This window comes from Sylvia atricapilla, chromosome 19, assembly GCF_009819655.1.
Source record: "Sylvia atricapilla isolate bSylAtr1 chromosome 19, bSylAtr1.pri, whole genome shotgun sequence".
Lineage (NCBI taxonomy): Eukaryota > Metazoa > Chordata > Aves > Passeriformes > Sylviidae > Sylvia > Sylvia atricapilla.
In genome coordinates, this window is record NC_089158.1 from 5835021 (window position 1) to 5849595 (window position 14575).

The window sequence follows — 14575 nt, forward strand, 5'->3', positions numbered from 1 at the left end:
GATGTTAATAATTCCAGCTATTGTGTAGGATTAGTGGGTTCTTTTACTCATTACAGAAGACTATATGGATTATTACAATCCTGTATGAATTAAGTGGATGTACAGAGAAAGAGGTCCTGCTCTGTGACAAGCTGGGGTTGTGTCACAGATTTCACTATCACTTCAACAAGTGTCTGAAACAGTTTCTGTTGCTGAGTTTAAGGCTGTTACCATAGGAATTGTCTTCAGACAAAGTAAATTATTTCAGTAGCTTGCTTCCCCATGGGCTCCTTAACTGGAAATGCTGGGAGATTGTCTCTTTCCCAATTCATGAAGTGTTACAGAGAATCAGTCTGTGACCTGCAAAGAAGATTTGAATTTCTGTGTGGCTCTTCTACTGTATAGAAAGGTGTTTGTCTTGTGTTTTGTCTTCCCTCACTTCCTTTGTCCATGACTACTTGACCACAGTGACATTGGCCTCACTTCAGACAGAATGTAAGAAGGCTTTGAAACAGGTGAGTAGGAGTTTGTAATGCTGCTTATTGCTGAGTTTTAATGAAATGCAGGACTGAACCAAGAAAGGAGAGGACAAAATGTCCCTTGTCATCTAAGGCTCACCTGGACCTCAGCTCCTTTTGGCTGGTTCACCTTTTGGAGGATTTACCTGGTCTTTGAGGAGCTGAGGAAATCATGCTTCCTTTGCTCCTTGTTTCTCATTAAATACTCTGTCACTTGTTGCTGATCATATCAAAGACTTCAAGAGAAGTGAGGTGGTCCAGTGGAAATTTTTCTTCCCTGATAACCCTGGAAGCTCCACTGGAGCAGTTTTGGTGTGAGTGCTGAGCTGCTTGAGCTGTCTTGGCTCCAAATGGCTTCAGCAGGAACCCTTATAGGGGTAATTGTGCCATTCCAAAAGGCATTTGAAACACTTGATCTGTACCTTTCCTACAGATGTGGGATGGGCTTTGGCAGCCTCCAGTGGAGTTTGCCAGAAGTTTTCTTGCAGAGCTGGCAGGAGAAAATGTTGAGTCTGCAAAAAGAGCTCTTGGAGGGGGAGGAAGGGAAGGAAAAGGAGCCATTTCCCAGTTTTGTCTAAGTACTGTCAACCTTTCTGCATAAACTTACTGGGAGAGAAGGCTTTACAACAGTGACATCCTTCTCTTTGACTTTTTTTGGGCATTCTGTGCCCAGAGTGGTTTTCCTCTTGCTGAAAAGGTCTTTCTGAGCCTCAAAATAGGGACATGGAGTGGCAAAGAATGGGAGGACTCCTAAGGACAGATATGGAAAGCTCCTGGAACCAGGATGGGTTTTATCTCCTGGTAGCTGCTGCATTGTTTGCCGTGATCTGCTATTTATATTGTTCAAAACATTCCATGGAACAGGAAAACTGTGGTTTGCTGCTGTGGCATGAACCAAAACAGCCTCTGGAGTCATTGTGTGTGCGTAAGGTGGGGAGTGGAGAAGGTGACGTGATAAATTGCTGGAAAAAACCACCGTGTGTGGGAATGAGAAGGGCATGACACGACAGTGACGACAGTGACGGAGAGGGACTAAGGAGTGGCGTGGGAGTGTTTTCCAGGAGTGTTTCTCCAGGATTGCTGCCTCCTGGGGAGGGGTGAGGTGGGTCACACAATCAACTTGCAGGCAACAGCCTACAGCTATTTTTTTCCTCACTGGTCACGCATCTTCCTTAAAAACTTTTCCACTCTATCAGTTGTTGAGAGACTGTAATGAGGAAGCAGGAATTACAGGAATTTTTTTTGAGCTTTGCAGCATTGGAGATGGATTTCTTTCCCCACCCCCCCTCCAGGTTTGTAGCCCAGTGATTAAAGTCTCTGGCAGAATTTAGCTTTTTAAACTATTGAATTCATATCCTCCTGTGTACAGGGAAAAGCCTGAGAAACAGTTCAACCCCTAATTTCATCTTAATTAAAAAAAAAAAAAAAAAAAAAAGTTTTAGTAAGGTGTGGAGGGATTTCATTCACAATTCCCTTACAGAATAGAAAACTTAATTATTTTTAAACAACCTCTCTTTTAATGAATTTTCAGTTGCTAGGATGTAAACACTTTCCTGTGAGCATTTTGCATTTCTTCCTTTTGCTGGGTTTTCCTTTGGCTGGGTGAGTGATGCAAGAACCCGGCCCCATGGTGCTATTTTTGTGAAGTGCCTGCTGCAAGGGTGTTTTCGGTGTTTCCTGTAGGAGCCAAACACGTTTTCTTCTAGAGAGAAAAACCTTCCCCAGGGATTCCCTGGGGAGGGATGTGTTGGCTGGCAGCGCCACCGCTGGGCTGGCAACTGTTCCTCCCACTCTGCCTTTTAGACCCACTTTCTGCATTTTTGCTCTCTGGTTTGAACTTTGTGTACATTTGGCTTTACTGATTTGTAAATATTACATGGACTTCTGGAGCTGCAGGAGAGCGAACAGAGCAAGTGAAGGTGTAAATTGCCAAAAAGCAGCTGTGAACGAAAGTAGAAGTATTCTCTGTGGGTTTTACCAACCCCTCAGTGAAAGCTCTTCACCACTCTTTAGTCTGTTTGTCGCTTCCTGGGCTGGGGAACCCTTTCAGGGAAAATGCTGAAGTGCTGGCAGGACTCAGCAAGCAAAACTGACTCTGTAAGATTCTGAATCAGTACTTTCAGTTTGTTCTAAGACATCTTGATCTTTTCTTCGCACTTGAATCTTATTTTAACCCCTCCTTATCTTACTTATCCCTACGATTACCACTTTAACTGCCCTACTTTTAAATTTGGGTTATTAATTTTAAGTGATTCCTCCTTGGAGCTCAAATGTTCATCAAGTATGTGATTGCACTTGAATAGAAAATTTTCACGTGCTTTATTACCACCAAGAGCCAATGCAATCCTGTGCAGCCCTGAATGTCCCTGCCAGGAACAAAGAACTGGCGACGGGGACAAAAAACTCTCTGGAGCTGTGCAAGAGTCCAACTGCCCAGCGCTGTGTTTTCTGACGTGCTGGGGCAGGGATCACGTGGAGAGGCGGGATCAGCCCTGCGGAGCTCAGGGACATCGCGGTGTTGGTGCTGGGGTCCCATGGCATCCGTATCCCAACAGCAGATCCAGAAGGTAAGGAGCTGCTCTGCGGGGAAGGAGCGTGTCCAGAGTGCAGGCAGGTGACACTGTGTGTGAGATACAGTCGCTGCTGGTTTGCCTGTCAGCAGGGCTAGCAAAGATGTGCTTTACAAACACTTTATATTCTCCTCGGCTTCTTGTATCGCGTTAATTTTAGTGCATGAATGTCATGACTGCAAACTCTTCTGGAGGCAGCTTGTCCCACGGAGCTCTTGGAGGGATTTCTCCTGTGCCCTTTCTCTCTGTGCTGCTCCGCTCTCATCCCTGAACTCGAAATCTTCCTGGCAAAGGATAATCTCTGGGGTATTCTATATAAAGAAACTGAGTTCACTGCCAACAGAGTTCATTTTGTAAAGGATTGTGTAGTGAACTGTGAGAAATCACCCAGGGATTTTTTCCCTTAGAGAGAACCAAGCTGGTAAAGGAATCTCATTCTGATTTGGCGCAGGAATGACCGCCCTGTTTGTGTTAGTGGGTTTGGTAGTTTAATAGGTGCTGTTTACAGGTGTTAGATAAGATATCGTTGAACCACAAACGGCTCTAGTGATGAGATCTCTGTTTCGTGTAGACTGGGGGATTCAAATAGATTGTTCTTAAGTGTTTGGAACTTCAGCCTCTTAAAGAACCTTTTGCAACAGAAGCCTCTCCTGAAATTAAAAATTAAGAACGTGCTGCAGAGCTGGAGCTGGGATGCTTTCCACACTGTAAACTGTTTTCTCCTGCTTTGTGCTGCTTCCCCTGAGGACTCTGGGGAAGAGCAGTCACCCGGTCTCTCCTAGTTCCACAAGGATGGCTTCCTTGTCCTGGAGCAGTTTTTCAGCGCAGAGGAGTGTGACAGCATGAGGAGTCAGATCCAGAAAATCATCGCGGGGATGGAGGTGCCGCCGCACTGCCGCACCGAGTTCTCCACCAGGGAGGAGGAGCAGCTCCAGGCGCAGGTACCGAGAGGGGCAGGGCTGCCCCTGTTGGAGAGCAGGAAAGAGGAAGGAAAAAGGCAAATTCGTGATCAGTGTTCGCTCTGGGGGAACATGACTCTTCCTTCTAACTGAACAAATCACCAGGAAAGGAATTCGCTCTACAGCTTTCTGCAAATGTTTGCCGGGGTGTTATAAAGAGTCTTATCAGTGTATCAGTCTTATCAGTGTGGCTCTGCCGTGCTTTGAAGCCCTGGTAGCCACAAGCATGTCTCGCAGATATACTTTGTAGATGTTCTGCAGACAGAAAACTGATTGTTTTCCAGGCAGCCAGCAAAAGAAAAGCAAGGGTAACCTCTGTGTGACAGGTTCTTATAAAGCCCTGATCAGCACCAAGACATGTGATGTTATGGAAAACCTTTTTATGAGTGATTTTTCACTGTGTTTTGTTTATGCTGCGGACTTGGTGGGAAAAAGATGCAGGTTAGTGTTAATGCTTTGATTGAAGGCTCGTTTATGTTTTTACAAGGATGCTATCTTTACTGGGCTCGTATCCCTGGCAGGGTAGCTCGGATTATTTCCTAACCAGTGGAGACAAGATTAGATTCTTCTTTGAGAAAGGTGTTTTGGATGGGAAAGGTAAGCCCTGGCCTGAGTTAGCCACATGGATGGGGATGGGAAAAGGCTGAGTGAGGGATTGGGGGCCAGTTTCCAACTCAAGTAATGATTCCTGCTTTTCAAACAATGTTATGGTTTTGTTTTGTAGGTAACTTTCTAATTCCAAAGGAGAAGTCTGTCAGCAAGATTGGCCATGGTATGTTTAAAGGATGGGGTTTGGAGTGGGATGGACAAAAGAGATGTGGTTTTCAGACATGAGGATTTCTCAAGACCTACTCACTGTACATAACTGTCTGTGCAATTCTCTCCATGCTGCCCCTCACTCTCTGCTCTCAGAGGACTGTATCTTCTGTTCCAATCCTTTTCAAAAACCCCTTCTCAGAGGTTTCTCAGCAATGAATAGCTCAGAGTCACTGACATGTGAAAGTTTGGACTTCAGCCCTTGGCTCTTTTATGTAAGATATTTGCTCTAAAAATTTACCACCTGAGACTGGTGACATTCAGTACAGACCAAACTCTCTGCTATGTCCTGTGCCGTGCTGGGTTGCTGATATTGAGGCTGCCCTCCCTCCTGCAATGTCACCAACACCTTTTCTTTACTCTTACTTGTCTGTTTGACCTACTTCTCTACCAGTTCCTGGACTTGCATTTTGATCCCTTTTGTTTTCAAACAATACGTGGAAAATGAGAGCAGGATTCCCTGAACCTGCAAATGTGAACTTTGTTCAGACTGAACTTCACTACAGTTGGAAATTCAGAACTAAGAGTTCTTGTTCTTTGGTTTTCTCAGAAAAACACTCTCCTCTTCCCAGGCCTGCTGCCCTTCTGTCATACTTCAGCTTTTCCTCAGGGGAAGTGAAAACAACTGTAAATTCCTGCTGACCCAGCAACTTAACAATTCAAAAGCCTTCTCTAGTCTTATTTTCTGTAATTACTCATTTTGGTCAAGTCTCATCCCTTGCTTGAGAGCAGCTCCTGCTGGACTTGGGCCTGTGTCCTCGTGGCAAATCTGATCAGAATGAGCTGGAGGCACAACTCTGAGTCTTTGCTTTGTGGATTTGTCAGAGCTGGGTTGTAGCAAGAGTCTGCACAAACACTGACCTGCTGGCTGGGGCTCTCTGAGGGGCACCAAAGATGAGCTCTAGCTCCTTTTTGCAGTACTTCACTTTTCTGGTAGGTCTTAAGAGGTGTGTTTTCAAGGATGAGTTCACCCATATGCCTCAGGGTCATGTGTAATGGTTGTCACTTGTGTAATATAATACTGAATCACATAGTATTTAATTTTGTTCACTCTGTTGTACACTGGCTTTTATGTGTGTGCAGTTTGTGGCCAGGGAGTGATTATATTTATGGTCTTTGATGATGATTGTACAACTGTAAGTGTCCTATCACCTTAGGTGTGATAAATCACATTTATCTATTTTGGGAGGGATGAAAGTTTCTGGCTGCAATTTATCCTGCTTGGCTGTGGTGTCTGCAGCTCATCACTGAGAGCTGCCACATTCCCTTCTCTTTCTGAAATATTCTGTCTGAGCCTTTTCTTTCCCCTTAGCCCTACACGCTTATGATCCTGTCTTCAAGCAAATCACCCACTCCCCCAAGGTGCAGGTGAGCTGTTATTGCTTCCTAGAATGGTCTTGGGGAAGAAAAGTAAATTGCAGAGTAGTTAATTTTAGTCTTCTACACTCTCAGGGGGAGTAATTTTGCCAGTGAAAGGAAATTTAAATATCTTCAAAGAATAATGCTAAATAGCGTGCAGAAAACATAAATCTTGGAAAATTTTCTTGCAGGATCTGGGGAGAAAACTAGGACTTGAGAGACCAGTAGTTGTGCAGAGCATGTACATCTTCAAGGTACAGTAATTCACGTTGTCTTGTCACTCAAGAAATAAGACTCTGTTAAGTGAGAAGCTGTGAAACTCTTCACACATCACTTTTTTTTTTTCTTTGCAGCAACCTGGCATTGGTGGTGAAGGTGAGATTTGTGTTATCCCTATATCACACTGCAGATAACTCTCCTTTAGGAAAGGAATATAACCAGGGAAAAGGCTCAGAATCAGACTTAAACCTGTGAGTTTGGTGGTCCAAACTTTCTTAACATCTTTGAAATCTACATTTTTCAGAAAAGTTTCTATATCATATGCAGCTTGAACAAAGAGTTGCTTTTACATTTGCAGCAGGGTAAAAGGTGGAATTTTTATGTAAGATTTAATGTGTCTGATAGGTGGGTGGGCAGGGGAGGGCTCTGAGTCAGGAAGATGGAACCCTGAAGTCCTTCTAGAGGAACTGAATCCCATTAAAGACCTCAGTGACAGTCTCTTCTTGCAGTGACACCACACCAGGATGCCACCTTTCTGCACACAGAGCCTCTTGGCAGGATCCTGGGGTTCTGGATTGCCCTGGAAGATGCCACACAGGAGAATGGCTGTTTGTGGTTCATCCCTGGCTCTCACACCAGTAAGAGCATGTGTGTGACCATTGCTGGTCACCAGCACAGTTCTGCTTTTCCCCTCCTCTAGAGTACATCAGGTAGCTTTACATTTCTGCTCACCTGAAGATTCACTCAGTGAGTGTAATCATAGTGCTCTTCAGAATGAGCCACTCATTCCTCAATTCCTGGAGACAGCTGTACTCCTATCATGGTTTATGCTCCTATAGAAAGCAAAAGTGGACCAAAGGTTGGCTTTGCCTAAATGTGTCACTATTTGTGTTCCTAAGGGTCTGTTGCAATGCACAGAAGGGGCCAAAAAGGCAAACAGAAAGCAGCTGTTTGATCTGTTTCTGCCACAGCTGGAAAATCCTAAATCTCTACTTAATCAAAAAGACTCCACCCAAATTACTAAGGAAAGCATGAATATAGTTATAATAAAGTTCCTGTCATTGCCAAGAGACATCACTGACCTTGTTCCTTTGCTGTGCAGAATGTAGCCAGGTGTTTGATTTTTGTGTGTTTGCTTATTCTGTGGATTTGCAGATGGGATTACTCGGAGGATGGTCCGTGCAGCTTCAGGTGCCTCAACATGTGTAGAGTTTGTAGGCTCAGAGCCAGCCTATGATGACAAGCAGTTCATACCTCTGCCTATCAGCAAAGGTACAAACAGCCCCAAACGTGGCACTTCACAGCTCAAGAAAGCACAAGGAAGCTAAAATTGTATTTTAACCCTGCACCTTCCCTTTCACTAGAAAGCCAGAGCTCATCTTTTGGAAAACAGCAGTCCAGGTGATTCTTTCCCACAGGTGGACTCATCCTCATCCATGGTGAGGTTGTCCATAAGAGTGAACTCAACAGCTCGGACTCTTCTCGCCACGCATTCACCTTCCACGTGATGGAAGCCAAAGGCACCACCTGGAGCAAAGAGAACTGGTAAGGTGCTGATCCTCACTCACAGGTGCCTGAGGAAATCGATGCCTTTCCAGTGCAATAGTTAGGATAACTGTTTGAGTTAGGATAACTAGGATAACTAGTTGGAGTTCAGTTTGTTGGTAGTATCTCAGCTGGTATTGACTTCGTACCTGCAGAACTGGAATAGCCTCTAAAGTTTTGCTTTTACCTCTTCTTTACTCCCTAGGCTCCAGCCAACTCCTGAACTGCCTTTTCCATCGCTCTACACTTGAAGTTAGTGACTGGCATGTGGAGTTGACCAATATTCCTTTCTGATTGTTCATTCACAGTCTCTTTAAAAACAACCTTCACTAGATCAGATCTCAATGTTCATTCATCCTCCTCCTCGAAACCAGGACCATTATCACAGCCCAAAACCTGCAGTAGACAGAAGCTTCTACTGCAGCAGGAGCCCTGCCAGTATGAGAGTAGTCACCCACTCCTTTTGGTAAGGAAACACCTTCAGTCTTGAAAACAAACCAATTAAGACCATTGCACCTTGACCGGGACCACTTACCAAGTATTTCTCCTTGCAGATACTCAGTATTTTTGTGTGTTTAAGAGCTTAAGTGCATTTCTTGGCTGGTTGACTCCAGCAATGCAGGTGAACATATTGTGGGGAGAAGTTTGATTTTCACTCCTAGGTTTCTGTCTTATTGTTTGAATAACAGTGATTTAAAACAATCCTGTAGTGGGTAAAATGAAGCAGGAGGTCTGCTTTTTATAGTCAATCTTCTAAATACTCCTGGAGGACAGTAGCTGAGTGTTTTATCTCTGGTTGTAATTAAAAATGTGACAATTTTTAAAGATTCATGTTGAAATGATGGAAACAAAGAACCTCAATTAAACTCTTTACATTTAAATAGAAGTATAGAAATTCTCCTTTTCATCTCCATCATCTTTTCTTTGAGGAAGACACAGTGTGACCTTCTCCCAACTAGTGGGGACAGTGCTAAATTGTCTGGTGAGCAGCTGGAACTCTCGATATGCACAAGAACAATTTTTATCCCCAAAACCTCACCAAACGCAAACCAACTTATAGCAAAGAATATTTGGAAATGCAAGCTACACCCCGGGCAAGCTCCAGGCTGTATCCTGAACTGAAGAGAAGCTGTGTAGGTGTGATTTCACTAGCACTGGCAACCCTGAGAAAGGAGCCCAGTGTCACCAATGCAGGAATTATATCAGAGTAACCCTGAGGCTGCTGAGGGCTGTGGCAGAGTGGACCCCAATCTTACTGATGCATCCTTTTTATAGTAAATTGGGGAGCTGGGTCAGGGCAACAGCAGGAACATTTAATGCAAAATTTTAGCATTCAAAAAGCTGCCTTTTCTACAGTTTGTTTGAAAGTTGGAAGCAGGGTGGAAGGAAAGCAAATTTCTCTATCTCCAAAGGTCACCATGATGTCAGTGGTGAAGGCTGTGGCTTGTGACAGAAGCAACTCAAGTTTTGTCTGCATCTTTCCATGAGAGGAGTTAATAATTTAGAATTCTGCTGAGGAGGGATAATTTATCTTGACTTGCACCACTACCTGCAGTGTGCAAAACTATCTCCTTCAAGTGCATAAATAAAAAAAGCTGGATTGATTGGCAAGATTCCCCATTAAATGTGAAGGAAACAGTCCAGCAGTTACTGAGTTTGGTTTCCTACAGAGTAGCTGACAATTTACTGTGTTAGTAACCAGCTCTGGCCAACTCTGGCATTCTCAGGAAAAGCAGCACCAAATCCCAGGAACCTTTCCCAGGCAGGGGGATGAATTGGGCAATGCTGCTTCTCAGCTATTCCAGTCCTGGCTTGTTGCAGGGACACACTATATTGGATTGTGGAGCCAATTCTGCTGACCCAGGGACTGGTTTCACTCCACCCCTGGTCTTAAGCTCCCTCCCAAGGCATGGTCTCAGAGCTACAGGCCTGCAGGACAGTGTTGTGTAAGTTCCCCCAAACTGTTCCTAAAAGTGAATTCAAAAAGGGTCAGAAGTGAACTTCATGATGCAAACTGGAATCCTGGAATGACAATCTCCTGCTTGGACACATCCCTGGAGATAGGAAGGATGCTTGTGTTTTGCTCTAATGGACACTGGGGAAACCAGTGAGAAGAGACTGTTGATACAGAAGGGTTTCATACATAGAAATGAAGTGGGGTTTTCTGGGCACAAAATAGTAGCTGTAATTTTAATTAAATGGATGGACTTCAGAAGCTTTAGTCAATTTGCTGATAGAAGCATTTTTATAAATTATTTGATTAAATGTCTGGCTGAAGAAATGTGAGAAGTAGGACAGTGTAATAGTAAAAAAAATTTATTGACTTCAACAGATTTTCTGCTTTCAGGATTATTGTGTAATTAGTTTTAGTGACTTTACTTAATTTCCCCCCCATATTCATTCTCAATTAATTTAGAGATTAAATCTTGAGAAAGAGAAAACATTTTTATTTCTGAAGCAAACTTCAGGGCTGAAGATTCACTGTTCTTATTAGTATGGTCTGGAATGAGCAGTGTCTGACATTCCCAAACCTTTACTACCGACCCTGGATAACTCAGCTGTGGCAGCTACTGATTTTGGAGTTGTGTTTGTGCACTGTGGTGTGGTTTGGGCTCTTGCTGAGGAGGACTGGATGTAGCTGGACATTTGTAGTGGTTCTTGTGCCTACCCTCATTATCAAACATGCTTTACATCATGCTTATACAGGAATGAGAGTTCATACATCAAACACAAGATGCAGGACTTGGTACAGAAAACAAGGTACAGTACAGAGGTAGCAACATCTGAGAGACTTGCTTGTTTATTTTTTTTCTCTCTAATTGACTTACCTCTTCTTCCTCTGCTTCCCTTGGGCACCCAGAAGAAACTTAGATTGGTTCATTAAATACAAGTGCTGTTTTTATAAGTCATGTTTGTTTGTTGCTGCTAGAACATAAATCCAGCTATTTTTGACAGGGGTAAAAACAAGACTAAATCAAAACCTTTATTTTAAATAAGTCTTTTTCATTTCTATTCTCAACAATTTTCTTTGCTGTACCAAAATATCAGCTTTGAGCTTTCATTACAGTGCATTTCCTAGTACCTTTCTCTAGGAAGGGAGAAAACCCTGTTCCTGGAAGTGCTTCTATGCCATGAGCATGATCTGGAGGTAGAGAGGCAGCAGCAGATTATCAATTTGAGTAGTGTAAGCTTCCAAAAGAGAAACCAAACTCACAGATGCCAGAATCCAGGCATAGCTGGAGTTCAGATTCACACTGCTGTCAAAGATCAGAATGAGAGCCACAGCAATGATCTGAGCAAAAATAGCTGTCATTGTCCCTTCAAAGGTCTTCTTTGTTCCTGGCCATTTGATTTCCCCCATTGTACTGCCAAAAACAGAGGCAATGGTGTCTCCTACCCCCACTGCCAGCACCCCAGAGTAGGGGACCAGTGCTCCTGCCCCGGGCAAGGTGCCTTTAGGAGCACAAGACCTGGGAAACAACCACACTGGGAGGGACATGCCAAGGAGGAGATAAATATGAGTCAAGATTAGAGGTCCACTGTCTCTTTCATCCAAGAAGAGAGAGAGCAGATGCCTCAAGGTTTGTCCAAAGGGTTTGATCCTGAAGTACCGAACGTACTCTAAGAAGATAAACACTGCCAGACACAGCACTGCAGCAATGTAGAGGAGCTGGCGGTCATAAATTAGTCCAGGAACATAAGTAGCTACAACAATGAAATGGAAATATTTCCTGGTTATAGTTGAGGCCTGGTGTTTTTTAGATTCAGATGATCTCTTAGCGTTCTGGTAGAAAACCACACCACATGCTGAGGCAGCCAAGAAAGTCCAATACACAAGGAGGTAAAGTCTTGTCTGTGTCTGAAACAGAAACTGGAGCAGCCAGAACAGAGGGTTCCTCTGGATCAGTCGGTACAGCCAAGGCATGATGACCCCTAAACCTAACACTGCTGTCATCATGTGGAAAAACATGGAGGAAATCCATGTGCCTGAATCCATGAAAATGAAGAGCACAGTAAAAAAAAGACCAAGGAGAACAACTCCAACAACTGCTACCAGAAGGAAGAAGTCAATGGGATCCCCTCTGCCCTCGATTACATTCAGTGAGCGTTTAATGAGCTGATTGAGAACAAAACTCACACCTCCAAGGACCAGCAGCGCTTCTCCGGGAGTAAAACATCGAGGCAACAAGTACAGCAAGATCATACTGAGGTAGACAAAAATGAGCAGCACTTCTAGAACCTCTATCACTTCCGAGACAGTCAAGGAATGTTTCATGGTGTAGATAATCACGCTGCCAGCAATACCAGTCAGGATGCAAGTGTTGGTCGGCACGGGTTTGGTGATGCCAACTGCTAAGACGGACAGGAAGAGAGCCAGCAGCATTCCCGTGGAAGCCACGACGATGCCGAAGCGCTCGAAGTACACGATGCCGGCAGCCCTGCACCTCTCCTTCATCACCACCCCCAGCAGGGGGATGACCATGCTGGCGGGCAGGAGGCCGCTGTTGGCTGCCCCCCGGAACTGGAACACGGCTCCCCCCAGCTGCAGCAGCCGGTCCCATTTGAACTGGACGTAGAAGGCCTGGACAGCCAAAGCCACGGCGCACCAGGAGAACCGGTCCCACACCACCGCGTGCACCGACAGCACCACGGTGAACACCAGCAGCGACTCCACCAGTACTGGCTTGTTCAGCATGATTCCAGCCCAGCCTGCCTCGAGCTTGCAGAATCTCAGGAGTCACAATGTGCTCAGTTGTCCATTAGGAAGAATTCCTGTCCATGCTATTGTAATTCCTATGAAAAGAAAACCCCAAAAAACCCCACAAGCAATTAAAGCAACTACTTGCACAGGTAAGGTGTTTGCACAGCTATTTCATTCTTAAACTCAATTTAAACTGATAGTTATGTGCCAATTACTAATGTCAACACACAGATAGTTAAAAAAAAAACAAAACAGTGAGGTAAGCCAATCCTGCACTTTACTTTCTATAAATGAAGGCTCACAGCCCACTGACAGCTGTCCTGCAAACCAAACTTTCCTTTTAATTTTTGGACTGGGAGATAAGAAGTGGTGATAATCAGAAACAGGCATATTTACTCTGTTAGGTTAAATCTCATCTTATCTTCTTCAAAAACTGTGGGCATTGACAACACTGTGCAATTCTCACCAGCATTTATTGCTTTCTGGCAACTTTGATTTCTCTATGGATGTGTAACTTGATAATCAGCCATATATAAACCTCAGCTGTTACACTGGTACCTCTTCTGGGGTCTTTGAAGGTCTCAGGTTCTTTATTTCTCTTGGAAATATTATGGTTGATCCAGTTGTGAAACTGCATTACTTTATCCTTTCTGGCCCACCCTTAAGCTGATTAGCAGCAAAGTCTTACTCAATTCTGCTCATGTCTCATTGCCAGTATCTACACCAGCTCCCTCATGGAAGTTTATTTAAGGTTCTGTTTTGGGTTTTCAGCCAGCGTTGAATGGTGACACCAGATTACAAAATAACAGCAATATCACTGAGGAACTATCACAGTTTGTACCGTCAAACTTCCTTACACAGTGTGTCTGCAGTGTTTAGATATTTATGACTTTGTACTGAAAACTTAATTAATTATTGATAGATTGCTCTTTGGCATCCTTATTCATATAGCCTGAAATACTTGATTGCCAAACAGCTTCATTACATGCACTGTTGCTACACAGCTCCAGCAGGCCAAGTGCAATCTTTTGTCATTGCAATTAACTTCTAGACAGGAGAAGAATTAATCACACAGTCAATAAAACAGAACTGGTCGGGGCAATATCTACCTCCAACCAATAATGGTTTTGGAGTCTTACTCGCTGCTGTTTCTGAGCACTGGGGAAGGGGAAGCCTAAGGCTTATTTGAGAAGAAGCAGAGTAAACGTCACCTGCCAACCAAAGACCAAGTCCTCCTACTCAGTCTGGCAACCCTAACATTGCACCCCAGTTTCTGTACCACGGGCACGTCACAGCTTCCCTGCCTGGCTCCAAGACTAGGCAGAGTTTCACCCGGGGTGAGTGTTTAGACCTGACAATCTGCAAGGCGATGTATTTCACGGCTGAGTTATTTCGTTTCCTTGTCCCTGCCGCAATCCTCCACACCTTCTTTCACGTATTGTGAAGCTCCTCGGCGCTGCCGCTCTCTCATGATGGAACGGTTCAAGCCAGACCGGGCATTTTCTGCCCGCTTCGTGGTTCCCGTCCCGTTTGCTCAGGGCAGGGAAGCTTCCCACTGCCGTGCTGCCAAACGTTCGGTAGCTCTCGCCTCGCTGCAGCCCCTGCCTGCTCCCTCTCTTCCCCACGGCCCCGCCGCACTGTGGACTCCCTTCACCCCGCGGGCTGCCCGCGCCCTGTCCTTCCACGCTGCTCGCCGCTATCTCCTGTCCCCCTCAACCGCCACACCCACAACCCAACCTCCGCTACTGGGAGCGACATCCGCCCGCGGGAAGCGTCGGAAGCGTTCCCGGGCGATTCCCAGTTCCAGGGCGAAGCTGCGGCCGCGGCCCCGCCCCCGGGGAGCCCAACGCGCACTCACCTCGCAGGACGCCGCCATCTTGCCGCGCCGCCTGTCACATGACCCAGCTG

The 14575-nt window shown here is 45.0% G+C and overlaps 2 protein-coding genes across 4 annotated transcripts; one reads left to right on the plus strand and one right to left on the minus strand.

The window, feature by feature from the left end:
- The first annotated feature begins 2956 nt into the window (after positions 1-2956).
- PHYHD1 (phytanoyl-CoA dioxygenase domain containing 1) lies at positions 2957-8865 on the plus strand. 2 transcript variants are annotated; one of them, XM_066332712.1, is made up of 11 exons: positions 2957-3064; positions 3850-4008; positions 4548-4623; positions 4751-4798; positions 6155-6210; positions 6393-6455; positions 6555-6576; positions 6930-7058; positions 7576-7692; positions 7839-7965; positions 8171-8865. In XM_066332712.1, exons 1-11 carry the CDS (start codon positions 3032-3034, stop codon positions 8214-8216), a joined length of 876 nt encoding a protein of 291 aa, XP_066188809.1. In that variant the 5' UTR covers positions 2957-3031; the 3' UTR covers positions 8217-8865. The 2 variants fall into 2 exon arrangements, with proteins under 2 accessions (XP_066188809.1, XP_066188810.1); XM_066332713.1 differs by lacking the exons at positions 7839-7965; positions 8171-8865 and adding an exon at positions 7785-7832.
- A 2058-nt stretch (positions 8866-10923) lies between these two features.
- Positions 10924-14552, minus strand: DOLK (dolichol kinase). 2 transcript variants are annotated; one of them, XM_066332710.1, is made up of 2 exons: positions 14526-14552; positions 10924-12759 (listed from the first exon to the last, which is right to left on the minus strand). In XM_066332710.1, exon 2 carries the CDS (start codon positions 12659-12661, stop codon positions 11090-11092), a length of 1572 nt encoding a protein of 523 aa, XP_066188807.1. In that variant the 5' UTR covers positions 12662-12759; positions 14526-14552; the 3' UTR covers positions 10924-11089. The 2 variants fall into 2 exon arrangements, with proteins under 2 accessions (XP_066188807.1, XP_066188808.1); XM_066332711.1 differs by lacking the exon at positions 14526-14552 and adding an exon at positions 14019-14085.
- Positions 14553-14575: the final 23 nt, after the last annotated feature.